The 27,884-nt window shown below is 34.7% G+C and overlaps 1 protein-coding gene across 7 annotated transcripts in view; it reads right to left on the bottom strand.

Moving 5' to 3' along the window:
- Nucleotides 1–27,884, bottom strand: part of FER (FER tyrosine kinase) — a 465,318-nt gene that overhangs the window by 154,789 nt on the left and 282,645 nt on the right. For all 7 annotated transcript variants that reach the window (XR_014310162.1, XM_082724902.1, XM_082724905.1 and 4 more), the window contains 3 exons: nucleotides 18,634–18,690; nucleotides 11,447–11,562; nucleotides 8,832–8,926 (listed from right to left, as the gene is read on the bottom strand). Coding sequence is in view for 6 of the 7 variants with exons in the window: in XM_082724902.1 (XP_082581028.1) it covers nucleotides 8,832–8,926; nucleotides 11,447–11,562; nucleotides 18,634–18,690 (268 nt within the window). In the remaining variant the exon portion in view is untranslated. The remainder of the gene's footprint in view (nucleotides 1–8,831; nucleotides 8,927–11,446; nucleotides 11,563–18,633; nucleotides 18,691–27,884) is intronic.

The raw sequence follows: 27,884 nt of genomic DNA, 5'->3' as shown, positions 1-27,884 counted from the left end.
TTTACCCTTGCTACATTTATGATGAGTGAAAGAAACAACTGCTAGTCAAGTATCCAGAACCTTTGTTCCTTCCCAAGAAAGCAGGAACTCTCATTTTCCAGTGACTACCATAAAAACCTTCCAAAGCTGTGATGTCATGTAACTGAAATTGGTTCTGTTAAAATCACATACAGATAGGGACACCTAGGTGACTCAGTTGGTTAAACAATGGTCTCAGTTTCAGCTGGGGTCATGATCTCCAGGGTGGTGAGATAAAGTCCGTGTATGGGGTTCCATGCTCAGTGAGGAGTCTGCTTGAGGATTCTCTCTCCCTCTGCTTACCCCCACTCACATGCACACATTCTCTCTCTCAAATAAATAAAAATTTTTTAAAAACCCACCAAAATCACATATATAAAATGTCATTATGAGTCAGACAGGTAAAAGGTTTATTTCCTAAAAAATTTAACATCCCAGCAAAAATTAGTGAAATTACCCATAGAAATTATCATCTGAAGTGATTTATTTTTAAAGATTTTATCTATTTATTTTACTTATTTTTAAAGATTTTATTTATTTGAGAGAGAGAGAACATAAGTAGGGGTGGGGGAGAAGCAGACTCCCCACTGAGCAGGGAGCCAGATGCTCAGTGCTCTGTGTTCCACCCCAGGACCCTGAGATCATGACCAGAGCAGACTTTTACCCAACTCAGACACCCAGACCCCTCCATTTATTTATTTTGGAGAAAGAAGGGGAGAGAGAAAGAGCGCACACATGTGAACAGGGGGTGGGAGAGGAAGAGGGAGAAAGAATCTGGAGCACACGCTGTGCTGAGTGCAGACCCTGAGACCACGCCCCGATCTGAAACCAAGAGTTTCAACCCCACAACTAAATTAAAAGAAATTTTGATGATGAAAATATTTCAACTGAGAGGTTAAACATATTTAGAAGACCAAAAAAAAAAAAAAAATCATGTTGTGATTTCTACATCAAAAATCTCTAGACCATATAAACTATAGGAGCTCAATTTTTTAAAAAAGATTTTATTTATTTATTTCAGAGAGAGACAGAAAGTGCATGAGCATGGGCAGGGGCAGGGAGGGGGTTGTGCAGAGAGAGAAGCAGAATCTTGTCCCAGGACCCTGAGATCATGACCTGAGCCGAATGTGACCACTTAACTGACTGAGCCCCCCAGGCACCCCTATGAACTCATTTTTTAAAACATGTTATAGAGGGGAGATATATTTTGATGTTATCTAAAACCTGGTTAAAAAAAAAACTTTAATAATTCTGAAAGTTTCAAATCCATAAGTCATTTTAAAATGAAGATAAATTTGAAGACCCCCTAAAGGGCAGGATCTGTGTGAGCTAAGGCATGCACCAGATAATTTATTATTTGATTCCAGAAAGTTCTGAATTCAGAGAGAATACCAGATCAGAAAGAAGGGGGCAATTACAAGTCTTTAGTAAAAGGAGGTGGAGACTGACATTTTTTAGGGCTTACTAAAATTAATCTCCTATACTCAGTATCTGCAGAAACATTGTTACATTTAGAGGTTAAGGTGCTTCGAAGATGAATTCTTTAGCCAGGAATTGGTGGCAGCCCTAATTTAATCACATATATGAAAATAAATGATAGCTGCCTGGACCATAAATATTAAGTTATGCTTGTCACTTTAAAACTTTCTCTCATAATTTCCTTCTATTTTTAAAAATGATTTATTTATTTTTAAAGAGAAAGAGAGTGTGTGAGTGGGAGTGGCAGAGGGTGAGGAAGAGAATCCCAAGCAGACTCCTTGCTGAGCACGGAGCCCTATATAGGGCTGGAACTCATGAGCCTGAGATCATGACCTGAGCCAAAATCAAGAGTCAGACACTTAACTGACTGAGGAACCCAGGAGCCCCTCATTTCAATTTCTAAGTAATAAACATGTTTGTAAAATAAAATGGAGAGGATTTTTTTTAGCATATTAGAGCTTTTTGTTTTTGTTTTTAGTTTTTCCTAGTGCCATTTAGAATTGCCTTTTGTTTGATTTTACTTATCCAGCAACCTATGAGCAAGTGAGTAAATAAAGTATTTGTAATTCAAGAGACGATTCGAATGAAGACAGGATCATCTTGGAGTATTCACTTTAAACTTGAATCCTCAAATGCTTCTAATCTCTTTAAACATTACTCTGGTTCAAGTATATTTCGGATTTATGATTTCAAAGGGCTCAGTTATCTGGCGAGAACAGGAGCATATTAGGTCTCTGCATAATACAGTTTTGAAATGGCATGCACATTAGACACTAAGCATTTATTAAATCTTGCTTTAACCTACCAGTTTTCTAAATCTTCCCTCCACAGCTTGATTCCCAGCAGAGAAAAAAGTAACTCAAACAAAAATTTTCCTGTTTACTGCAATAAGCTATTTACTTATCTGTGCACAAGGTTGAGAAATTATGGAAGAGGGATTAATGTATTTGCCCATAGGAGACCTTGCATAGACGGTTAGCTTAAATTTTCATTTGTATTTTCAATTCATGTAAGGATTACATATTTTGACCCACTTATAAATTGAATGACATAACAAAATAGAGTACTATTTTCTTACTTGCTATTTAACTCATGCTGACAAGCCACTTTCAGCTCCCTGAACTTAATTTAGCTTATTTGTAAATGAAGATAACAATACAGCCTGATAAACAAATGAACTAATATTAAAGTGCTTTGACAACTATAAAATATTGTGTAAGAATGTATATTATACTACTTTTATATAAACGAAAATGAAAACTAGCTGGTTATTTCCTCATCACACCTTTCATAAAGAGAGGAAAAAATGGAAAGATACTATCTTGAAGTAGTCTGAGAACTGAGATTTCAAACTTAAGAAACATTTTCCTAACAACTAAAATAATACAGGTTAGTACTAAAATTCAGAGGTTATCTAATCTAATCACTTGAGTTTTACATAATAAGGAAAGATTCTTGAAAGCTAAATATAAAACATATCAACAGAACAGTCACACATGATGGTGGAAAGAGAAGAATTGAAAACTTACGTTATATTTCTCAATTTGTTCTCAATCATTCCTGGCTAAAACATCTAGGGTTAGTAGTAGAGTTAGGGGCAGGAGCAAGGGCAGGTTCAGAGTTTGGGTCAGTTTTGGCTAGATTATAGCAGAGATTTTAATCAATCACCTTTTTCTTTTATCCAACTGGAAAATAATAAAATTTATGATGACGAGAACACAAAGTGGTCATGTGTGAAGTGCTACACAATATAGAGAGATACAGAATGTGTATATATGTTTTTACATAAAGTCATAGTACATTACACCTTACAACAACCCTATTAATTTTACTTAACCGGCAAGAAAACCAAGGCACAGAAGAATTATGTCGGTTGAGCAAGGTCACACAACACTGCCTGGCTCTTGGGCTTTTTTATTTTTTAAAAAGCCGTACTGAAGTTCAGTTTTTGTAAATAAAATTTGTCCAACTTAATGTACAACTCAATGAGTTTTGACAATTTTACAAGTGTGCACTGTCACCACAATCCAGCGGAGACATTTTCATCATGTCAAAAAAAACTCTCTCATACCAGGAAACAGCTGGCCTTTAAATAACAGGGTTTAGAAGCATCCCACTGGAAAATCCACTATGGATTTCCCAAAAACTGCTAACAGCCTACTATTGAGCAGAAGCCTTAAGAATAATTGGTTGATTAAAATATTTTACGTGTTATATGTATCATATGCTGTAGTTTTACAATAAAGCTAGAGAAAAAACTTAAGATCATAAGAAAAATATGTTTACATACTATAAAAAATCTGCAAAATAAATGGACGCACAAAGTACAAACCCAGGTTATTCAAGAACTAAGTGTATAGTCAATCCCATGAAAACCCCCAGCCCTAAAAAACCATAAATCCCCTTTACTTATAGATGTCTTTCTGGGCATTTCATAGAAATGGAATCATAACAACATGCAGTCTCCCACATCGGACTTGTTTCAATTAGCATATGGTTTTAGAGGCTCCTGTATATGGCACTGTGTATTACCTCATTTCTCTGTATTGCCTAATAGTATCTTTTGTTGGAATAAACTACGTTGTAAATTGGTTTATCAGTTAATGGACATTTAGGTTATTTCTACTTTTCAGCTATTATAAATAATGCTGCTATGAACATCTGCATACAGTTCTACTGACAAATATTTTCAATTCTCTTGGGTAAATACCTAGGATCAAAACAGTTTACATGGAAAATTTATGTGTAACTTTTTGAGAAACTTTCTGAGAAATAGCCAAAGTGGCTGTTATTTTACATTCCAGCAGTAATGTACGAGGAATTTGGTTTTCTTCACACTCTCACTAATACTTGCCAGAATTCAAGAGCTCCACCACTACCCTCTTTGGCCTCTTAGTGACCATGCATGTGTCACAGAATGTTGGACAGGAGAGAGGAAGGAGCTAAGTGAATGCAGAAGTAAGGAAGACAAAGATCCTTACACTTTCAAAGACAACCACATCTATTCCAACTGATGAACCTATACTGACACATCAGTGCCCTCTGAGGTCCACAGTTTACATTATGATTCACTCTTGGTTTGTACATTCTATGAATTGGGACAAAAATAAATGGCATGTATTCACTGTTATATGTGGTAATTTCAGTATCTTAAACTCTCCTGTGTTCTGCCTGTTCAGCCCTATCTCCTCCATAACCCCTGGCAACCCATGAACTTTTAACTGCCTCTATGATTTTCCCTTTTCTAGAATGCCATCTGTTTGGAATCATACAGAATGTACATGGATATTCTCAGCAGCTTCACTTGTAGTTGCCCAAAAACTCAAAAGTCTATTAACTGAATAGATAAATTGGTATATTCCTTTGAGGTAACTCTACTCAGCAATAAAAAGGAATGATCTATTGATACACATTACAAAATGGATGAATCTCAAAATTATGCTAAATAAAAGAAACCAGCAGAAAAAATATATAGACTATATGATTCCATTTATATTGAACTCTAGAAATACAAACTCACATAGAGTGAACAGAAGGCAAATCAGTGGTTGACTGGGACAGGAGTAAAGAAGGGTATGCATAAGTTAATACAGAGATAATAAAGTATCATATATAAAATGTTATTATATCAAAGTGTTTTCCAAAAAGAATAAATGAAAAATTACACTGATTAAAAATTAGATATTTAAGGGGCTCCTGGGTGGCTCAGTCAGTTAAATATCCGACTCTTGATTTCTGCTCAGGTCATGATCTCAGTGTTGTGAGATTGAGCATTGGGCTCCACACTGATCCTGAAGCCTGCTTAAGATTTAAGATTCTCTCTCTCTCCCTCCTCCTCTCCCCTCCTCCCCCAACTCATGCATGCACACATTCTCTCGCTCTCAAAAAAAAAAAAAAATTAAAATGCAATATTTGATAGCCATTTTCTCAAATAATGAAGCAAGCAACCACTGATGTGCCATCTGTTCACTCTTCTTTTTTTTTTCTCATCTGGTTTCTTTCATTTAGCATAATTTTGAGATTCATCCATTTTGTAAAGTATATCAATATTTCATTCCTTTTTATTGCTGAAAAAATTCAAGGGGGAAAAAACAAACCCTGGAAGTTTTTGTTGTCAGTGATAAAAATCTAAGCTTTCAAGTGAAAATTAAAGTTTTGGACAACATGTATTTGTCATCATGAACTTGATAGCTTCTCATTACTTGTCTAATAAGACTATGATGACATTAAGAAATGTCATCTTTTGATGTTGTATAATGATTTAGGTCACTCTTTGAGGACCTGCATAACCTGGTCACCTGATATATCCCAAATGATGAAGCATGATGCTACAAAATCATACACAGATAAAAGATATATTCAATTCCAAGTTCATGGGGTGCCTGGGTAACTCAGTCAGTTAAGCATCTGTCCTCAACTCAGGTCATGATTCCAGGGTCCAGGGATAGAGCCCCACATCGAGATCCCTGCTCCCTCTCCCCCTGCTTATCCACACACACACAAACACTCTCTCTCTTTCAAGAAAAATAATCTTTTAAAAAGTGCAAGTTCAGGGACGCCTGGGTGGCTCAGTTGGTTGGATGACTGCTTTCAGCTCAGGTCATGATCCTGGAGTCCCCGGATTGAGTCCCGCATCGGACTCCCAGCTCCATGGGGAGTCTGCTTCTCTCTCTGACCTTCTCCTCATTCATGCTCTCTCTCACTGTCTCTCTCTCAAGTAAATAAATAAAATCTTTAAAAAATATATATATATTAAAAAAAAAAGTGCAAGTTCAACTAATGGAGTTAGCATATTAGAGTATGAAAAAGTTCATCAAAGTGGTTTCAGATTCCATGCTGCAACTAATACCTGAAAAAATTTAGCAAAATCTATTGTGCTAAGGCAGATTTTGAATATGGCCTCCCAAAAATGATCTACCTTAAGCCCTGGAACATGTGAACATGATTAGATATCACCTCCCTAATTATTTGTCATACGGCACAGGTGACCTAAAGATGGGAGACCCACCGTGGGACCTTAATCAAATCACATGAGATCTTTCAAAAAAGGATATTCTCTAGCTGGTAATAGAAGAGGAAGTTAAAATCAGAATACTTGAAAGATGTGACATGCTGGGTCTGAAGATGGAGACACCATGGGAAAAGGAAAAAAGGTGAGGTGGGAAATGTCTTCAGCTGACAGCAAGCAAAAAGAGAGAACCTTAGACCATTTCTCAGCTGCACAGAACAGAATTCTGCCACCAACCAATAGGAGGTTGGTAGTGAATTCCTCCAGTGACTCCAGAGAAGAACTTAGCCCGAAATCCTGATTTTTGGCTTTATGATATCCTGAGCAGATAACACAATCAAGATTGCCTATGCTTGTATTCTGCAGAACTATGAGGTAATAAATGGATATGGATTAAAGCTGTCGGGTTGTGATCATCATCTGCTACACAGCAAAAGAAAGCTAATACATTTACTATAAGTCAAAATGCACATTAACTTGCACCCAACAATCTCATTGCTAAAAATTTACCCTATATAGTTCAAAATGCTTCTTATGTTATTACTCCAAAGATATTAATTCAGCATCATTTGTAAAAAAACAAAACAAAACTATATATATAAACAGAAACAACCAAAGATCCGTAAATAGAAGATTGATTAAAATTACACAAATCTATAAAATGGAATGCTCTGAAACTATTACAAAGAAAAGATAGAACTATATGGATGAATATGAAACAATGAAACTCTAAGTTATATTAATAAGAAAAAAGACCTGAAAAGTATTAGAGTATGTCTCTATAATTAAATTTAAAGAACATGCATAAAAATCGGGTATTTGTATTAAATATTTTCTTTGAAACACACATACACACATAAACACACACACAGAATTAGATAATAATTAATTTTGGAAAGGCTTAGATTACTGAGTGGGAAATTTTTACTTTTAATTTTCTTTCATTACATTTTCAGTTTTCTAACGTAGTTCATTATTCTCATTCCTTTAAAAATTATCAATACAGGTTATTAGTGTCAGGTAAACATTTCGCTGCCTCTCCTGCAAAGCTATCTTCTTTTGTTCAATTTGTACCTACTCTCTGGTATTTGTCATCCACCCTTCCTAAGACCAAAATCACCTCTCCTTACCAACTCTGCCCCACCTTTCAAATCTAAGTTTCTCAGTCACATCCCTTATTAACTGGGGACTTCATTTGCACTAATCTGACTATTTATATGTATATAGTATCATTTGGTTAAAACTGTAGCTATTCAATTATTTTTTTTAAATTTTAGACTGTAATCTATCATATTTCATAAATAAATTGAAAGCTACTTTAAGGGACGGATCATAAATAGCATAAGCCATGCAAACATACAATGTACCTAACAGTGCTACCTTGATGAGGATGAAGATGACGTTGAAGATCCTAAATCCTGCAGGTACATAGTATTATTAAGAACTATATTGCAATAGCAAGCAAACCAATGGGATAAAAATGAGAGCAACTATTCTTAATAGAAGACTTATGTGAGCAATATTTAATGAGCAATCTATAATATCAGGTTTATTTACTGTATATTTCTAGTTAGAAATATTTTTCATGTTCCTTTAAATTTCTTTTTAAATGACCAAATACTGGTTGAAACAAATCTTTGTCAATTACTAAACACTGTACATATTTTTACCAAAATCAAATTTTACCGCTAATTATATTTTCTACCAAAAGAGGATATACAGTGAAAGAAACTTAAAAATATACTCTATCAGTCAAAAGCTATCCTTGTTTGTTGGCAAAAATGGTTAACCATAAGACCTGAAAGTGGTCAAAGTGACCAAAAAGAAATATAAGACAAATTCCTCAAAAGATTACTTTTTCTTTGTTTGCTTATGAAAGATAGTTCATAAAGGATTTAAAGCACTATGGAATTTTATATACAGCCAAACAAGAGGATGTGTGGTATTGTACCTGGAAAATAATATACAATGAACAAAATGTAAGATAGTACTACCATTGTTATAAAGTCAAACCAAGTAGACTATTTTTATAAACAGCTTTTCTAACAAAAACATACATAACTAAATTCCATGTGTAATCCCACTGTAATAATATATCTCCTCTTAAAAAATATATATATATCCTCCTCTTGGATGACATTTCTAGACAACAGCAAAGTAATATAGAGTATAAAAATATCAAGCATGTGTACAGCTCTCTGTCATCAGGAAAATGTTAAACAAAATTGCTGAGAACTTTACAAGGAGAAATAAAAAAAGACCGAACATATAAAAATAATAAAACATGACATTAAAATGTCATCGAAGAAACTTCTAAAATCATTACCTGGAACCAATTCCATAATGATGTAGATAGGCTGTCTTTGTGTGCAAACGCCTATAAGTTTGACAATATTGGGATGATCGTATTGCTTGAGAATTCTGGATGAGAGAAGTGTAAAAAATAGTTATCATTTAAACACTAAAGCATTAAATCGTCATGAATAGTGTGCCCAAGTAGAATATACTTTACTCAACACAATTCTCTTTTAAAACTTCAGTATGAAGCCAAAGTACGATAAATGGTGGGATGTATACAAGTTTGGATAAATATTGACAAACTACAGGTACAAATGAGTCAATTCTCCTTAATCCAATTAAATTTTCATATAAAAAGTACTATTCACTCTGAATACTAACAACCATGCTAAGTATGAACAACTTACTTAGTCTCAAACATGTACAACTCCCTTCAAAGTATCTCGTTTTAGCCGCTACCACAAAAGCATAATTGACAAGTATTAATGGACCAGAAACTGTAAGCTGCTAGAGTTGCATCTTTTTGTTTTGTTCTGTTTTAGGACACACTTGATTGAAAATACCTAAATAAGAACTCAATTTGTATTGGTAAATGCTATAGACTAATCATCTCATTAAATTTTATAAAATATTATCTTGATGAACACAATCAATTTCAAAATGGTAAAAACTCAAAAGTTTTGAGGAAAGTGGCTAAAGATGAAAACTAGGTAAGTAACAGTTTCAATGTAGACTTCAGCTGAAGCAGAGGGGACTTTGCTTGGAGAAAGGCAAAATTTCATCAGAGGGCTATAAAAGTAGCACAGCTCATCCATGGCACTCCAAGCATAAGTTAAAAATAAATTATATTCCCTTATAGGCCTATTTATCCTGAATATTTGTTACCAAATTTTATTCGAGATTATCCTATTGACATAGTTATAAATTCACTCATCTTTGAAAATGCAGTTTTCTTTCCTAAGAGAATGAAAAAAATAACCGTTGGGAGAAAGACAAACAGTTTATAAATGTTTTGTACAACTCCAACCAAAGGGAAGATAACTAAGAAAAATACTTTAGATTGAAAATATATATTGATTTATAAGAGAAAAGATAGAGTGGGAAAAATTCTAGAGATAAGGAAATTATTGTCACCGACTTCGAGCTTACAACTTTTATGAGGAATTAAAAAGGAAGTCTTAGAATGTTTGACTTTAATCCAAAATGTCATTTCTTAGGTTGGAAACTGCTTAGTAAAGTCCACAAAATAGCCAGCCTGAACTCAATATTAAGTATCTAAATATATAGCTCTCTATGGTCTATTAAAGAAACTTGGGACTTCAAGGATACAACTCTCATTTTTTACCTAGAAATTCATAATTCCACTTTAGAAAATGGGCTTTTCCACTTTAGGAAGTTTAATACTTTATTTTATAGTAAAACAATCACAAATTAGAGAGCATGAAAATTAACTTTTTCAAAATAACATAAGATATAATCTTGTACCTTAAGAAAACCTATGAATACCTACAAAATGTTCATAGTTCTTTTGTGAATTTCTTTTGTGATAGCATACCTTTATCATAACATATTTTTGACCTTCCAAAAATGTACCTTTAGAAAGTTTACAACTTGATTCTATGACAATATTTAATAAATGCATCCAACTAGGTTAATACATTGTTATCAATATTCATTTTTAGATAATGAATGGAGAAATGTACATCAAAATGCTCCAACCTAAGCACTTAGTTCTCTGGTTGCCATCATCTTGGTCGTCTGCATTTCTCTCCTCTCTCCCCTATGTAGGAACTTCAATTTTACACACTATGCCATGATAGAAACATATATCCACATGTGCGCGCACATACACGCACCTTTCCCTTTCTCCCTTTACAACACAAATCTCTGTGTAGTCTCTTTCATTCCCATCCATGTATCCAGCATCTCAGAATGAGTGTTCATCCTTACTCTGTCCAAAACCTCTTGGATTTGTTTTGTGCTGTGTTGTATATATTGGCTTTTGTTTTGTGCTGTGTTGTATATACTGGCTTTTGCCACTAACAGAACAGTGTTAACCACACGCAATACAGTGATAGCAAGTTGGAACATTAAATTTTAGCCCATCATCCTAGAAGATTAGGAAAAAAACAATGTGCAGATTTTAGAACAAATGCCCAACAATGAGTTGAAGACGAAATCTGAGGTTCTCAGAAAAGAAAGGTAACAGCTCAGTAAAGACTATCAACTGAAAACGTCTAAGGAAGGTTAGATAGATATAATTATGTGTATCTAAATATATATACATAAATTATGTATTTGTATATAGAATGCAGTAATATTTTTATTATAAAGACAACCATAACTGCATATATACATGCCTATGTATATGTATATGTGATAAAAGCAAAAAATATTGCAGTATACCAATATTGAAGAATACACTGTTTTTTAGCATCTGGTTCTTTTGGCTGTGATTGTGTAACTAATATATAGTCTAGTTCAAAAACAAACTTTTCGTTTCTACACTGATGAAGTGCTTCCTTATGAACATTCTAAAAGCTTACTTCTATTCAGTAAATCATAATTTAATTCCAAACTTTACATTTAATATTATAGTATTAACTTATAAATACATGTTAAATATAACTTTTACAAACTCACTTGGCTTCTTGTAAAAATTTAATTTTCAGTTCCTGAGGAAGATCTTCTTTACATGTTTTAACAGCAACAGCAGTTTTATCCTTTAATATGCCCTTATATACTTCACCAAAATTTCCCTGAAAATACAAACACATTTACTGTTTAGGATATAAGACAGACACATCAATCTTTGCAAAATACAAGGAAAGCACATAATAATGAGTTTTGTATTCCAAGTATTCTGTTAGCTTTATTCAGAATCTTAAGTGGAGACAAAGACTGGAAATGTTGCTCTTTCCAACCCTCCAACTTTAAAAATAGTACTCAACCCACCCACCATTTGAGAGACTGAAGCTTGAGGAAAACCAAAAAAGAAAAAAGGGAAAAAAATTCTGAGAGACTTGGATAAAAGGAGAAACTCAAAGTGAAGCCATCCGAAGTATTTAAGTTTCATGTCTCGTAGTACTCATTACCCCAAGCTCTAAATTTTTATTAGATTAAGAAGTTATCAATTAATGTTTCAAGATAAAGCAAAGACTCCATGAGGAGACTTGGTATGGATCCCTAAAGCTGAATGTCAGTTGAAGAGTGTCAGGGAATAAGGGAGAGGCAACAGAACCAGGCAGATCAAGGACTGTCCATCTTAGAAAGGCACCGAGGAAGAGGAAGTGCTTACCCAAATGCCATGGTCACCCATGTTGAGTTTCTATCAAACGTATAATTCCCTACCTCATGCTATGGCTCTAACCCACTTTGACTTAACATGCCTATTTCAACTTTGGGGTCATTTGTTTTTTACTATTAATATAAAACCAAATACGACAAAGAAGATCTATAAACCTAATACAATAACTAGTTTTTAGTGTTCACGTTTTTATGTATGTTTATATATCTTTTACATAACTATAATCCTAATATGCAAGCCTTCTAATAAGCTTCAACACTATTGTTGAGCAAGAAGTAACTGAACTAGGACTCTGCTAGTTACTGGGTTTGAGTTTAGGAGTAATATAACTTTTTTAAAAAAAGATTTATTATTCTTATTATTACTTCATTTTTTTAGAGAGAGAGAAAGACAGAGAATGCATATGACCAGGGGGAGGGACAAGAGGAAGAGAATTTCAAGCAGATTCCTTGTGCAGTCCCCAGAACATGCCATGGGCCGAAATCAAGAGTCAGATACTGAACCAACTGAGCCACCCAGGAGCCCTGAGCAATTTAACTCTCAATCAACAGTTCAAGGTGTCTAAGTTTTATGTCATTATTAAATTTACAATTACTAAAATATTTATTTCAATGTATATTTTTATAACTGTACACTTATTTAAATCTAATTTCTGTCAGCAGAAACTTTTTAAAAAATTTTTAAATTCTAGTGTAGTTAACAGTGTTATGTTAGTTTTAGATATACAATGTAGTGCTTCAGAAATTCCACACATTACTTAGTACCCATAGCAATAAGTGTACTTTATTTTTTTTTAAGATTTTATTTCTTTATTTGTCAGAGAGAGGGAGAGCACAGGCAGGCAGAGTGGCAGCAGAGGCAGAGGGAGAAGCAGGCTTCCTGCCAAGCAAGAAGACCAATGTGGGACTCGATCCCAGGACACTGCGATGATGGCCTGCCTCAAAGGCAGCCACTTAACCAACTTAGTTAACTTACCAGGGGACGCCTGAGCTACCCAGACATCCCCTGGTAAGTGTACTCTTACTCCCCTTCACCTATATCACCTATCCCCTTCTCACCTGCCTCTGGTAACCATCTGTTTGTTTTTTTACAGTTAAAAATCTGGGTTTTTTTGGGTTTGCCTTTTCTTTTTCCTTTGTTCATTTGGTTTCTTAAATTCCACACGTGAGTGAAATCATATGGTATTTATCTTTCTCTGACTTGCTTAGCATTATACCCTCAGGATCCATCCATGTTGTTGCAAATGGCAAGATTTCTTTTTTTTATGGCTGACTAATATTCCATTGTATATATTTATCACATCTTCTTTATCCATTCATTAATCAATAGACACTTGGGTGCCCTCCATATCTTGGCTATTGTAAATAATGCTGCTACAACATTGGGGTGCATGTATCCCTTTCAATTATTATTTTTGTATTTTTTGGGTAATACCAAGTAATGTGATTGCTGGATTGGAAGTTAGTTCTATTTCGGAATTCATTCATTCTGAATTCATGTTCCACCATCATCAATATTTTATCGTCATTGTATTCTTTGGCGATTCTCTTCACATTTTTGTTCTCACAAACTTGGCTCTCACCTGAGCAGTCAAATGGTGGCTGAGCTTCCTTTTGCCTTCTGAACTTAAGTGATTCCCCTTTCACTTTCCCTTCTCCCACTGGCCTGGAGATGATAATAGAGTATTCAACTAGCTCCTTGTCAAACCATTTTCCGTCCTGCATTTCCAAAACCAAGCTCTGAAACCTTATAATTTCATTATATATCCACTGCCCCTTACCGTAGCTAACACTACTGATTTGAAAGTATCTTCTTTTGTTTATTAACAATTTAACCCCTAGGACACAGTATTCAGGGTTACTCTTGTCTTAATTCCTGTCCATTTCAATAGACACTTAAAGTACCTTCCAACACTTCAAACCCTCAGGGTCCTCTGAACATCATTTCTCCAGTAATCTTGTACTCCAACCTATTTTTTCCTAGGATGATGCCTTACACTTTGCCACTGCCAGGGCACCTGGGTGGCTCAGTGAAGTGTCTGACTCTTGATTTCAGCTCAGGTCATGATATTGATCTTTTGAGATAAAGCCCTCAATTGGTCTCCATGCCTCTGTGCGGGACATGGAGCCTGCTTAAGATTCTCTCTCTCCCTCCGCCCCTTCCCCCGCTCTAAATAAAAACAAAAGAGAACAACTTTGCCACCGCCAATAATGTAACTCCCCTGTAGTACCCATTTTATTCATCCCATCTTCTAGCTGGCTTCTACTTTTGTAGCTTACTTCCTTTAGTATCCAGACTCCAAAAATCCTTTAACTACTCAGGAACTTCCAAATCTTTAGCTCTTACTGCTTTCATTATTCAACACCCCCTTAACGTCCTTAAATTCTATAGTCAGCAATTGCTGATATACATTCTGCTTACTGTACATTTCTCAACTTCACTGTTGATCTTCATCTATTAAACTCCCTTGTCAAATCTACAATCCTGATTAAACTCAACACTCTGCCTACTCTGCACCTATGCAGCTAAATGTGGCTGAAGAAAATCCACACCCCACTGACTGGTTTCACTTTAAATTCATGAGGACAACCCTCTAGAGGGCTCTTAATGTTGCTCCAGCAATTCTCATCTCTACTAAAACAGTCTGTTTTTCACTAGCTTATTCCCAACTGCAAACCACCATGCTGTTGTGTCTCTCGGTAAAAAGCAATACAATTCATTCTCTTGAAACTACCACCACATATCTATGCTTCCTTTTGCAACAAAGCTTGAACGAGTTTTGTTCTTGCTATCTCGAATTCCTCTCCATCCATTCTCTCTTCATCTATTAATCTGGCTTTCTGGAATGATTTTTTCTAAATCATTCTCAGGAAACTGCTCAGCTGAGTCACCAGTGGCCATCTCCTTACTAAAGTCTATAGTGAATTCCCAGTCATCATCTCATTTGACCTATTAGCAGAATCTAACACCATTGATTACTCTGTTTTCCTTGATATACTTTCTTCTTTTGGCTCCCAAGATATCTTATCTTCTTCTTCTTCTTCTTTTTTTTTTTTTTTTTTTTTTACCTTTGTAATTGATTTCTCTTTCTTAGCCTCTTTTGGTGACTGTATCTCTTGTCTGAAGCCTATTATAATAGTGACCAGGGTTCAGTCTCCATCCTCTCTTCTGATAGAGACCTACTCCATTACTGAGCTCAACTGGTCATATGGCTTTAAATGCCATCGATATATGGTATATATCCAAAGTAATGTCATTCAACCATGAAAAAGCAGGACATCCTGCCATTTGCAATACCACAGATAAAAGTTGAGCACATTATGATAAATCACACAAAGAAAGACAAATACTATATATACTATCACATTTATGAAATCCAAAAAAGCCAAACTCATAAAAACAGAGAGTAAAATGGAGGTTACAAAGAATGGGGAAGGGGGGCAGATAGGACTGATACTGTCTAAGGGTACTAACTAAACTTTTGAGAAGTAAGCACTAGAAATCTAATGCACAAGATAGTGAATACAAATATTATTATATTATAATAGTATTTGCTAAGAAACTACAACTTTTCAGCCACAAAAAAAAAAACCAAAAAAAAACCATAATGTGCTAGAGACGCTAAATACCACTACAATGGCGTATCAATTTAGTATACTGTGCACCTTAAATGTACACATTATATATCAAATACATTCCAATTAAAAATCTTAACATCTATATATAACTACCAAAAATATATGCTACAACTGCAAATTTGTACTTTTGATCCAGACTACTTTTTTAAACTCCAGACTTGAGAGCCAGGTATCTTCCCAGACTCTCCATTTGACAAACAGACAAAACTTAATACATCCAAAACCTAACTCCTAAATTTATTCCCCCCAAACTTACTGCACCTACACTGACCTCTCCTTCTCTCATGCCTAATGGACTTCATTAGGATATTTAGTTGGTTCAACATCAAAAACAACCAGAACTCACAAGTTTCTACCACCATCCCTGCTACCACCCTGATCTAGCAACTACCATCTATTAGTTTGGTAAGGACAAGTGCCTCCTAAACTTCCAACTTGTCAGCTTGTACTCAACATAACAGCCACAGTGATCTTTTTACTAAGTAAGATCATGCTACCCCTCCACTCAAAGTCATCCACTAACTCATCTTCTCATACATAATCAAAGCCAAAGCAATTATAATGGCCTGCAGGGTTCTACATGATTTACACCCTCACTGCTTCACCCCCTTCCTGTCCTGTCACCTTCCTGCCTGCTTACTGAACTCACTTACAGCCAAACTGTCTGCCTCGCTTTTCAAAGAAAATTCGCATTGCTTACTCCATTTTCCTAGAACCCTCTTTCTCAGATGTCCTCATGGCTAAAACCCTTCCAACTTTTTATACAAAAGTAAACAATTATAATAAAGCATACCCAGATCTATTAAAAATTGCAACCCTGGCCAACAGCACTCCCAATCTCCCTGTATTTTTTACAGGGCTTAGCATCCTCTAATATAAAATTTAGCTATTTATTGTTTATAATTTCTCCATCTTCCCCTGCTAGATAAAATATAAGCTCCAACAGGGGAAAGATATTTGTCTCCTTTATAGGCTGATGTATCCTGAGTGTCTAGAAGAGAGCCTAGCACAAAGGAGACATTCCATAAATATTTCAGGAGTGAATAAAATATTTCTTGAATACCAACCATATATCAAGTACAGTCTAATTACATATTGCTGGATAAAAAAGTTAAAAGTTCCTACCTCAATCTTCTATAACTACACAATTCCAAAGTCTGACAGTATAGAAACCATGACTAATTCTTTTTTCCTTATGCACTCTCAAGGAGTATGCTGTAAATATTTATTAAGAATAGGTAGTGAAAAGATTAAATCATAAATCAGTTTATACTCAAAAATATTAGCTGAAACTAAGCTAATACAGTGTCTTTAAAGTTGCAGTCTTATTAAAATGATTAAATTTATTTAAAATGACCTCATGCTACTGCCTAGTCACTGAGAAAATATTATTCTTCAAAATAACTTTAGTAAGAATCTAGAGATTAAAATCCTTCCTAATGTACCATATCTCACATATTAAACTAAACATAAAAATAATTGAAATATTTCTCTTTAACTGAAAATAGTTTTTCTTGGCATTTAAAAAAGCAGTGTTCCTCAACATATTCTATTTCAGTAAGTGATTCGTTTTATAATTTTTAGTTGTATTTTCATGGAAATTTAATTTATTTGTAATAATTTTTGGTCCAATTACTGCTCCTGAGTTACTGACCTAAAGTAATGGAAAGAAGGAACACTTCCTTAAGAATGATGACTGCAATGCAAATGAAATAAACACATAAGCTACTGCTTTTAGCTTGAGATTCTTTATAATTTACTTACTAAGTATTAGCAGTCAATAAAAACTGCTTTCCAATAGCAATTTAATGCTCCCATATGGAAAGGATATTTTAAAATAATATGAAAATCCTACAAAATGGATTATTTTAACAGGGATTTGCTTTATCAATATATATCAGAGATTAAAAAAGGGGGGTGTAAGAAAAAATTTGTCAATTCATCAAGTTGACATTTGAATAAAAAATTAATAATCATCTCTTTACGTAAAATGCTGAGCCTTTAGTATTCATCACTCAAAAAACATGAGTAATAGTTTTCTCTCAATATCTGTATTTTATACTATTTTTCACACTGCACCTATAAAACTATACTCAATTCAAACTTTCAAAGAGAAACATCAATGAAGTCATTGACAAAGACGTTAATATTTACCTACTGGGACTCAATCATGAATCAGCAATTAATAATTTGCAAATAGTCCATTTGATTAATGATCAAATGTCTACTATTATTATTCAACATAATATACATTCATATGGCCTATTTGTTGGAATAAACTTCAAACTAGACTGGAAGAAAAAGGGACTTTCGTCACATACAAGTTGCCTTCTCTGACCACTACCAGACCTACCTATAAAATGAATCTTTATATTGAAACCTGTCTTCTCCACATAGTTGTTAGATGAAATAATGCATCTAGTGCTGTTAGATACTGTGAACTATACACAATCCTGAAATATCAGAGAGTAGCATATGCCACTTTTTCTGAGCTATCCTGTATAACCAGAAACAAATGGAGTAGGACTATTAGGTGTTTAAACTTCTATTACCCTATAGTCTCTTTCCCATCTCCAATTACTAGTTTTGGTTTTATCACACTATAATAAACTCATACGGTTTAAGTCCTTCCAGAGGAAAACAGACATATACTATTTTAAAAAGCCAAGAATCATCCTTAAACTTTTCACAGATTTTTACCCATATGTTTCATTGAACACTGCAGTATTTGTAGCAGATGTGGTATTGTGTCCTCCTGGCTTCATGTGGGAATATGCCTTGCTGTGTGCTAGAATGCAAGAAAGGCTCTGGAGAAAACTAAGAAATCCGTAGCATGCACAGTCACTATAAAGACTTTTGGTTATTTAGTTCATTTGACCACGTACCTTGCCCAGTAATTCTCCCAATGTGACATCTTCATGATTGAGAACCCATTTCTTATCCTAGGGCAAAGAAAGAGAACAACAGTTTTAGCCCAAGCAAGAGTGCATTTCTCTTGAGTGTAAGATCCATTTGAGGCAGTGGGCAAGAGAATTAAGGGGTATTTCATTCAGACCATTAAATCAACAGCATTCTCACAAGTTGTGACTTCAAGAGGTTATGAAATGGGTTTAAGAAATGTTACTAAAAAAAAAAGGGGGGGGGCGCCTGGGTGGCTCAGTGGGTTAAGCCGCTGCCTTCGGCTCAGGTCATGATCTCAGGGTCCTGGGATCGAGTCCCGCATCGGGCTCTCTGCCCAGCAGGGAGCCTGCTTCCTTCTCTCTCTCTCTCTCTGCCTGCCTCTCTGCTTACTTGTGATCTCTCTCTGTCAGATAAATAAATAAAATCTTAAAAAAAAAAAAAGAAATGTTACTAAACAAGAGGGTTTTAAAATCGACATTACTGCTAACTTCTATCAGAAATCTCAGCCTTCAAAATGGTAGTATCCTTGTAACTAGAACATAGCACGCATTTTCCTCCCACCATAAAATTTGGCTATCCTTTACTTCATCATTTCATAACAGTTGTGTCCTAAGTTCATGAGAGAATATCACTGTACAGTGCAAAATGTCCAATTCCCACTTGAGCATCTAAGATAACATTACTAAGAGCTAATCTTCGACATGTAAACTGGTCACAAGTTATAGGTGTCTATGACACTCACTACAAGCAGTTTCCTCACCTTTCCCAACTACATTCTTGTAGTATAATAAAGCAACAAGTATCAACTACAATATCACTAGGATACACAAGATTAGTAATACAAACATGCCATTATAAAAGAATATCCTATTATCTCAAGAACTAACTACTACATAGGACTACTTTATCATCTAAAAAATCTCAACTAGGAAACTACACAATAACATAAGGTTAAAAGAGGACATAATTTTTTTTAAAAGAAAACAGAAAAGTAATGAAGGAAGAAAGAAGGAGAGAGGAAGAAATGAAAGAAAGAAGGAAAGGAAAAACATGGGCGGGGAGAAGAGAGAAGAAAAAAAGTTCTGTGATAATATATTTCTATATATAAATATTTCTATATATATATTTCTATATATAAACTTATTTTCTATAAATAAGTTTATTTTTTTATTAAATGTTAAAGTGTAGCATTCCCCCATTATACAGACTGAAATCTAATATGATCTATGGAATGACTTACAACAATTAATCACGTATCTTCAAGTAAAAATATACCCTAACTTTAGTTTTAAAATATTCTGGACAGCCATTTGAAGCACTTTACCTTCTGGAACACTGTAAAACATATATGACTGCCACCCTCTACTAGGTCAACAAAGAGAACCACATTGACTTTTTTCAGTAATATTTTATATGTACAGTCTTTCAATCTAAATACAGAGCTAGAGTTAAAAATGACCTGGAGACCAGGAGAATAGTTTCTTTTCTTTTCTTTTTTTTAAGATTTTATTTATTTATTTGTCAGAGATCAGAAGTAGGCAGAGAGGCAGGCAGAGAAAGAGAGGGAAGCAGGCTCCCCGCTGAGCAGAGAGCCCAATGCAGGGCTCAATCCCAGGACCCTGGGATCATGACCTGAACTGAAGGAAGAGGCTTTACCCCACTAAGCCACCCAGGCACTCCAGAGAATAGCTTCTTGACCAAGAGAGTAAGCAAAGATTTTTAGGACACAAAAAGCACTAACTATAGAGAAGAAACAACTGTAATTCATCAAAATTATAGACATGTTTTCTTCCAAAGGCCATCATTTGATAAATGAAACAGCAAACTACATCTGGGAAAACATTTTTGCATTACATCTATCTAACAAATAACTGTGTGTAGAGGATTCATACCTCAGGAAAAAGTTGAGAAACAACTGAATTTTAAGAAATTGGTTACAAATAATCTACAATAGCCAAATTATGTAAATAGCCCCACTGTCCACAGGCTGATAAATGGATAAAGAAGATAAACAAATGAACAAATAAATAAATAAGTGCTATATTAATAAATGTTTATGTGATATATCTCAGACACAGACAAATACACACACACACACACACACTCTGGAATATTATTCACCATAAGAAAGAATAATCTCTTGCTATTTGTAACAACATGGATGGGGCTTGAGAGTATTATGCTAAGCATCATAAGTCAGAGAAAGACAAATACCATATGACTGCACTCATCTGTGGGATTTAAGAAACAAAAGAAACAAGCAAAGGGAAAAGTAAGAGACAAATCAAGTAACAGTCTCTTAACTTTAGAGAACAAACTGATGGCTACCAGTGTGGAGATGGGTAGAAGGATGGGTGAAATAGGTGATGGGGATTAAGGAGTGCACGTGTGATGAGCACTGTGTGTTATATGTAAGTCCTGAATCACTAAACTGTATACCTGCAATTAATATTACACTGTATGTTACCTGTAATTTAAATAAAAACTTCAAAAAATAAGTTGGATAAAAAATTTGAAAGAGGATGGACAAATAGTAAGTACATCAAAATATGTTTGATAATATTAGTCAGTGACATACAACTATAAACCACAATAAGGTGCCAATATGAAATACGAATAATTAAAAAGATAACAGAATATGAAAGAATACGAAAATTAAGAAGGAGATTGTGAGGGTGGGGAGCAACTGGAGTACTCATACACCGTTGGTAAGGACATAAAATGGTACAGCATTTTGGAAGACAATTTGGCAGCGGCTTACGAAGCTCAACATACACATCAAGATGAGAATCGAGAAACAAATTTTGGTGTAGTCAGGCAATTAGTTATTATTCACCAATAAATAGGAATTTATTCCAAATACATAAAACAGAGCATTTGCACAATATTTGGCCAAGCTACTACAGCCAAAGAAACATTATACACAGGCGGACATAATGAGTTGCTTTATATAAATTGTTAGAAGTGGACTACATATTTGTAATGCTATAAACAGAGCAGTGGTTGCCTGAGGCAAAGATTGGAGAAGATGGACAGCCAAGAAGTAATTCTGAGGGGTTTAGGAAATATTCAGTTTATTGGTATTTCAATGAACTAAACATTTAAAAACCTATACGTTTTGCTATATGTAAAGTATTTCCATTAGGCTGATTTTTAAAAATGAGAAATGTAAAAAAGGACATATTGCAAAAATGCTACCCTTCATTTGAGTAGCATTTCTTGGTTTAATTTCCACACCACATATTTTACCAAAAGTACACTACCAAAAGAATGCAGTCTGTCAGGCAGAAGAGTTATTATTTTAAATTGCAAAACTGAGTTGTTGAAAACTTTTCATTTCAAAGAGTGGTAAGGAGGATCCCACCAACAATCCCCCTGCAAAACATTGAAAAACCTGGATAAAATTTAAAAACAAAAGCAAAAAAATCCCCAAACTGTTATTCAAGAGGACTGAAAAGCTAGGGAAATAGTAAGAACTGAGAACCTAAATTTAGGTTAAGAAAAGACCAAAAGTAAAAAAAAAAAAAAAAATGTGGGCAAGACGGCAGAGGAGTAAGAGACCAAAATATCATCAGGTCCCAGGAGTTCAGCTAGATAGTTATCAAAGCCATATCCACACCCTGTCTCTAATAGTAAAACTTACAAGTCTTAGGGACTAAGAGAAAATCTTGAAAGCAGCTTGGGTCAAGAAGTCTATAACATACAATGGTAGAAATACTAGATTGGCAGCAAATTTATCCAAGGAGACCTGACTGGCCAGAAAGAACTATCATGATATAATCAGAATACTAAATGAGAATTGGTAGCCAAGAATACTATATCCACTAGGCTGTCATTGAAAATAGAAGAAGAGATAAAAACCTTTTAGGACAAACCAAAATTAAAAGAATTTGCAGGGGCGCCTGGGTGGCTCAGTGGGTTAAAGCCTCTGCCTTCAGCTCAGGTCATGATCCCAGGGTCCTGGGATCGAGCCCTGCATAGGGCTCTCTGCTCAGCAGGGAGCCTGCTTACCCCTTCCCTCTCTCTCTGCCTGCTTTTCTGCCTACTTGTGATCTCTGTCTGTCAAATAAATAAATAAAATCTTAAAAAAAAAAAAAAAAGAATTTGCAAACACCAAACCAGCCCTACAGGAAATATTGAAAGGGGTCCTCTAAGCAAAGAGAGAGCCTAAAAGTAACAGACCAGAAAGAAACAGAGACAATATACAGTAACGGTCACCTTATAGACTATACACTGGCACTAAATTCATATCTTTCAATAGCTACCCTGAATGTAAATGGGTTAAATGTCCAATCAAAAGACACAGGGTATCAAGAATGGATAAAAAACAAGATCCATCAATATGCTATCTATAAGAAACTCATTTTAGAATCAAAGGCATCTCCAGATTTAAAGTGAGGGTGTGGAAAACAACTTACCATGCTAATGGACATCAAAAGAAAGCTGAGGTGGCAATCCTTATATCAGATAGATTAGATTTTAAGCCAAAGACTATAATAAGAGATGAGGAAGGACATTATATCATATTTAAGGGGTCTGTCCAATAAGATCTAACAATTTTAAATATCTATGAGCCTAACATGGGAGCAGCCAATTATATAAACCAATTAACAACAAAATCAAAGAAACACATCAACAATAATACAATAACAGTACGGGACTTAACCATTCCACTTACTGAAATGGAAAGATCATCCGAGCAAAAGATCAACAAGGAAATAAAGGCTGTAAACGACACACTGGACCAGATGGACATCAAAGGTATATTCAGAACATTCCATCCTAAAGCAACAGAATACACATTCTTCTCTAGTGCACATGGAACATTCTCCAGAACAGATCACATCCTGAGTCACAAATCAGGTCTCAACCAGTACCAAAAGACTGGGACCATTCCCTGCATATTTTCAGAGCAAAATGCTCTGAAACTAGAACTCAATCACAAGAGGAAAGTTGGAAAGAACCGAAATACATGAAGGCTAAAGAGCATCCTACTAAAGAATGAATGGGTCAACCAGGAAATTAAAGAAGAACTGAAAAAATTCATGGAAACAAATGAAAATGAAAACACAACTGTTCAAAATCATTGGGACACAGCAAGGGCAGTCCTGAAAGTATATAGTGATACAAGCCTTTCTCAAGAAACAAGAAAGGTCTCAAGTATACAACTTAACCCTACACCTAAAGGAGCTGAAGAAAGAAAAGCAAAGAAAGGCTAAACCCAGCAAGAGAAGATAAATAAAACAGATCAGTGGAACTAGGGCTGATTCTTTAAAAGAATTAAAAATATTGATAAACCCTTTCCCAGACTTATCAAGAAGAAAAGAGAAAGGACCCAAATTAATAAAATCATGAAGGAAAGAGGAGAGATCACAACCAACAATAAAGAAATACAATTATAAGAACATATTATGAGCAATTATACAACAGAAAACTTGACAATCTGGAAGAAATGGATGCATTCCTAGAGACATATAAACTACCAAAACTGAACTAGGAAGAAATAAAAACCTGAATAGACCCATAACCAGTAAGGAGACTGAAGCAGTCATCAAAAATCTCCCTGCAAACAAGAGGTCAGGGCCAGACGGCTTCCCAGGGAAATTCTACCAAACATTTAAAGAAGAATTAATAATTATTCTCCTGAAACTGTTCCAAAAAATAGAAATGGAAGGAAAACTTCGAAACTCATTTGATGAGGCCAGCATTATCTTGATCCTAAAATCTGAAAAAGACTCCATCAATAAAGGGGGATATCCTTGATGAACAAAATTCTTGATGAACATGGATGCAAAAATTCTCACCAAAATACTAGCCAATAGGATCCAACAGTACATTGAAAGGATTATTCACCCTGACTAACTGGGATTTATTCCAGAGCTGTAAAATCAAAAATCGGAACAAAATATAAAATGGTAGTCATAAATCCAAACACACCAATAATTATGTTAGATATAAATTATCTAAATATACCATTTAAAAGACAAATTTTTTAAAAGAATCTTAAAAAGGAGACAACTATATGCTTTCTTAAGAAACTCACCATAACTTTAATGATTCAGGTATCTCAAAAGGATAGGAATAGATATAAAATGCAAACATAAATCATAAGAAAGCTAGAACACCTAGTAGTGTCAGAGGAAAATCATGTAATGATAAAATGGATAGAGGAAAATCATGTAATGATAAAATGTCAATTCACTGAGAAAATGTCATTGTCCTAAAAGTCTATGCTTCAACCACCAATACTTCAAAATGAAGGACATGGACAGAATTGCAAGAATAATTTCACAATTATAGTTGGGGATATTAAAACTCCTCTCTCAGTAATAGACAGTAGAGAGAAAAGCAGCATGGGTATAAAATAACTGAATAATACTACCAACCAAGGGGATCAAATTGTTGTTTATAGTGAAGCTTTGATTTATAATAAAGCAGAAGAATAAACTCTGCAAATGCGTAAGGAAAATACACCAAGCTAAGTCATATCATAAACCTGGATCACAGACCAAACCTTAAGAAATGTAAAAGAAATGAGGTCATACAAGTTATGTTCTTTGACAACAAAATTTAAAGAAATCCGTAACAAAGTTGTTTCCAAGTACTTGGAAATTAAATAGGACACATTTTAAAATGACTCATGGGTGAAAGAAAAAGTCTTAAGCAATTCTAATTTACAGCTAGGTAAGCTAAACTAATTAGATGACTTGGGTAAGCTTAACAAATTTAGTTTACAGAATGTTCAGTTTACATTTGGGTTCCTTATCTTATGTTGGTTAATATTTGGTGTGAGTATTGTTTGTATTGACCTCACCCTGAACCTCTTATGTTCTATTCTGGAATATACAGCTGTGCATCAACTATCTCTAGTTTAAGATTTATGACACAATATGCCTCTGGAATTCATCCTCATTATTAAGAAAGAAGATGTTTTATCTCTGGGAAGAACCAATGCACTCTAGCAGTAATATCCATAGTATCCATATTCTTTAAGTTTAATATTATTAAAATAAAATAGCTTTCAATTTTTTTTCCACAAAATCCAACAGAATGCACTTTTATCTATTTCTAAACAGCTGATTTAAGACTTACCATATACGAAGTAAAAATTACAATGACAATGATTGTTAGGAAAGTATTTCAATGTCTCATTAAAAATCTTTGAAGGGGGGCACCTGGGTGGCTCAGTGGGTTAAAGCCTCTGCCTTCAGCTCAGGTCATGATCCCAGGTCCTGGCATGGAGCCCTGCATGAGGCTCTCTGCTCAATGGGAAGCCTGCTTCCCCCCCTCCCTCTCTGGCTGCCTCTCTGCCTGCTTGTAATCTCTATCAAATAAATAAATAAAATCTTAAAAAAAAATCTTTCAAGGGTAATACTTTTTAAACATTGAATTGTTTAAATACTCAAGACACTTGAAAGTTGCCTAATATTCTCATTAATTCTATTTTGTTAGGTATGGTGTGATTTTATAACATATTCAAGCAAATGAAAAGCCAAATTTTCTGTGAATGTGAAAAATATTTATATTTATAAATCACACTTTAAGAAAAGTGCTAATAACTTAAAGAAATATGAGGGTTTTTTTTTTTTGTTTTTTGTTTTTTGTTTTTTACTCAAAATTAGTTATAAGAAATGAAGTGAACTAGCCAGGGTTAATTTCATGTTTTACATAAAAATTTCAGAGTGGTACATAGTGGTAAGAAGAATAAAAGTTTAAATAAAACAAAAAATAGTAGAAAGTCCCTTAACAGTTAAGCCAATCTTTGCACCATATCCTTCAACAGAATACCACTAAAATTCTATTTGCTAAGTAAAACCTTGTTTCTTATTTCTCAGAAAAAATTCTGGCTTTCAAAACTTAACTAGTAAATATGGACAAAAGGTAGAAGGAGATGTTGAAATGTAAGGAAGGAAGCACTATTGATTAAAAAGTTTCACAAAGTGAATTACAGGGAAAGAATTTTCTGAAGCACAATGAGGTTAGAATTCATAACCGAGTCATCAGGTAATTTCCAAATCCATTCCTTATATTAGAGTGAATCTTTACATATCAATCTTTCATGCAATGAAACATATTATAATTAATATTATGATAGGCAAAGTATATTTAACCCAGTTTATATTGGCATAATATAAACTTGAAAGTTTATTCAATAGACTTATTATAGCTTACAGCTTCAAACTTCATCCATTCTAGCCCCAGAACAGCAAAAATTAACTGACTTTAGATTCATCATGTTTTCTTTTCCTTTCCTGAAAGGGACCACAAACAAATGGTGAACTGGAGAGTAAAAAATAGAAATATACACTACTGGTTATTTACCCCAAAGATACATATGTAGTAAAAAGAAGGGTCATCTGTACCCCAATGTTCATAGCAGTGATGGCCACAGTCACCAAACTGTGGAAAGAGCCAAGATGCTCTTCAACAGACAAATGGATAAGGAAGATATGGTCCATATATACAATGGAATATTATGCCTCCATCAGAAAGGATGAATACCCAACTTTTGCATCAACATGGATGGAACTGGAGGAGATTATGCTGAGTGAAATAAGTCAAGCAGAGACAGTCAATTATCATATGGTTTCACTTACTTGTGGAGCATAAGGAATAACATGGAGGGCATTAGGAGAAGAAAAGGAAAAGTGAGTTGGGGTAAATCAGAGGGGGAGACAAATCACGAGAAACTGTGGACTCTAAGAAACAAACTGAGGGTTTGGGTGGGGAGGAGGGTGGAGGGATGGGTGAGCCTGGTGGTGGGTATTAAGGAGGGCACATATTGCATGGAGCACTGGATGGGGTGCATGGACAATGAATCTTGGAACACTGAAAAAAATTAAAACAAACAAACAAACAAACAAAAAACAAATACACATCTGAGATGCTATTCAAAGCTAGTCTGCCCCTACCATAACAGTAAGACAATAAAATGTAAATACATTCTTTTGGAAGAAAGCATATTTCCTGAAGAGAGCAGAGCAGTCAAGAGGTCTGGTCTAGCTCAAACTGTATATCAATCAGCTCCCTCTAGTCAAAGAGACTATTAGAAAAGATTTTTTCCAGGACTCACTTGTGGCACTGTGTAACACAACAAGAAGATACGAAACAATCTGGAATATACCATCCTATGCTAGCTTACTAAAAGAAAGCCAAAACAGTGAAATAGTATTCTGGATAAAGAATGGAAGCTGAGAGACTACACAGAGCCCAATCCCAAATACATCCTATTGTA

This window comes from Mustela nivalis (genome assembly GCF_964662115.1).
Source record: "Mustela nivalis genome assembly, chromosome: 3".
Lineage (NCBI taxonomy): Eukaryota > Metazoa > Chordata > Mammalia > Carnivora > Mustelidae > Mustela > Mustela nivalis.
Note: the sequence above shows the minus strand (reverse complement) of the source record. Positions and strands in the feature narration are given on the sequence as shown.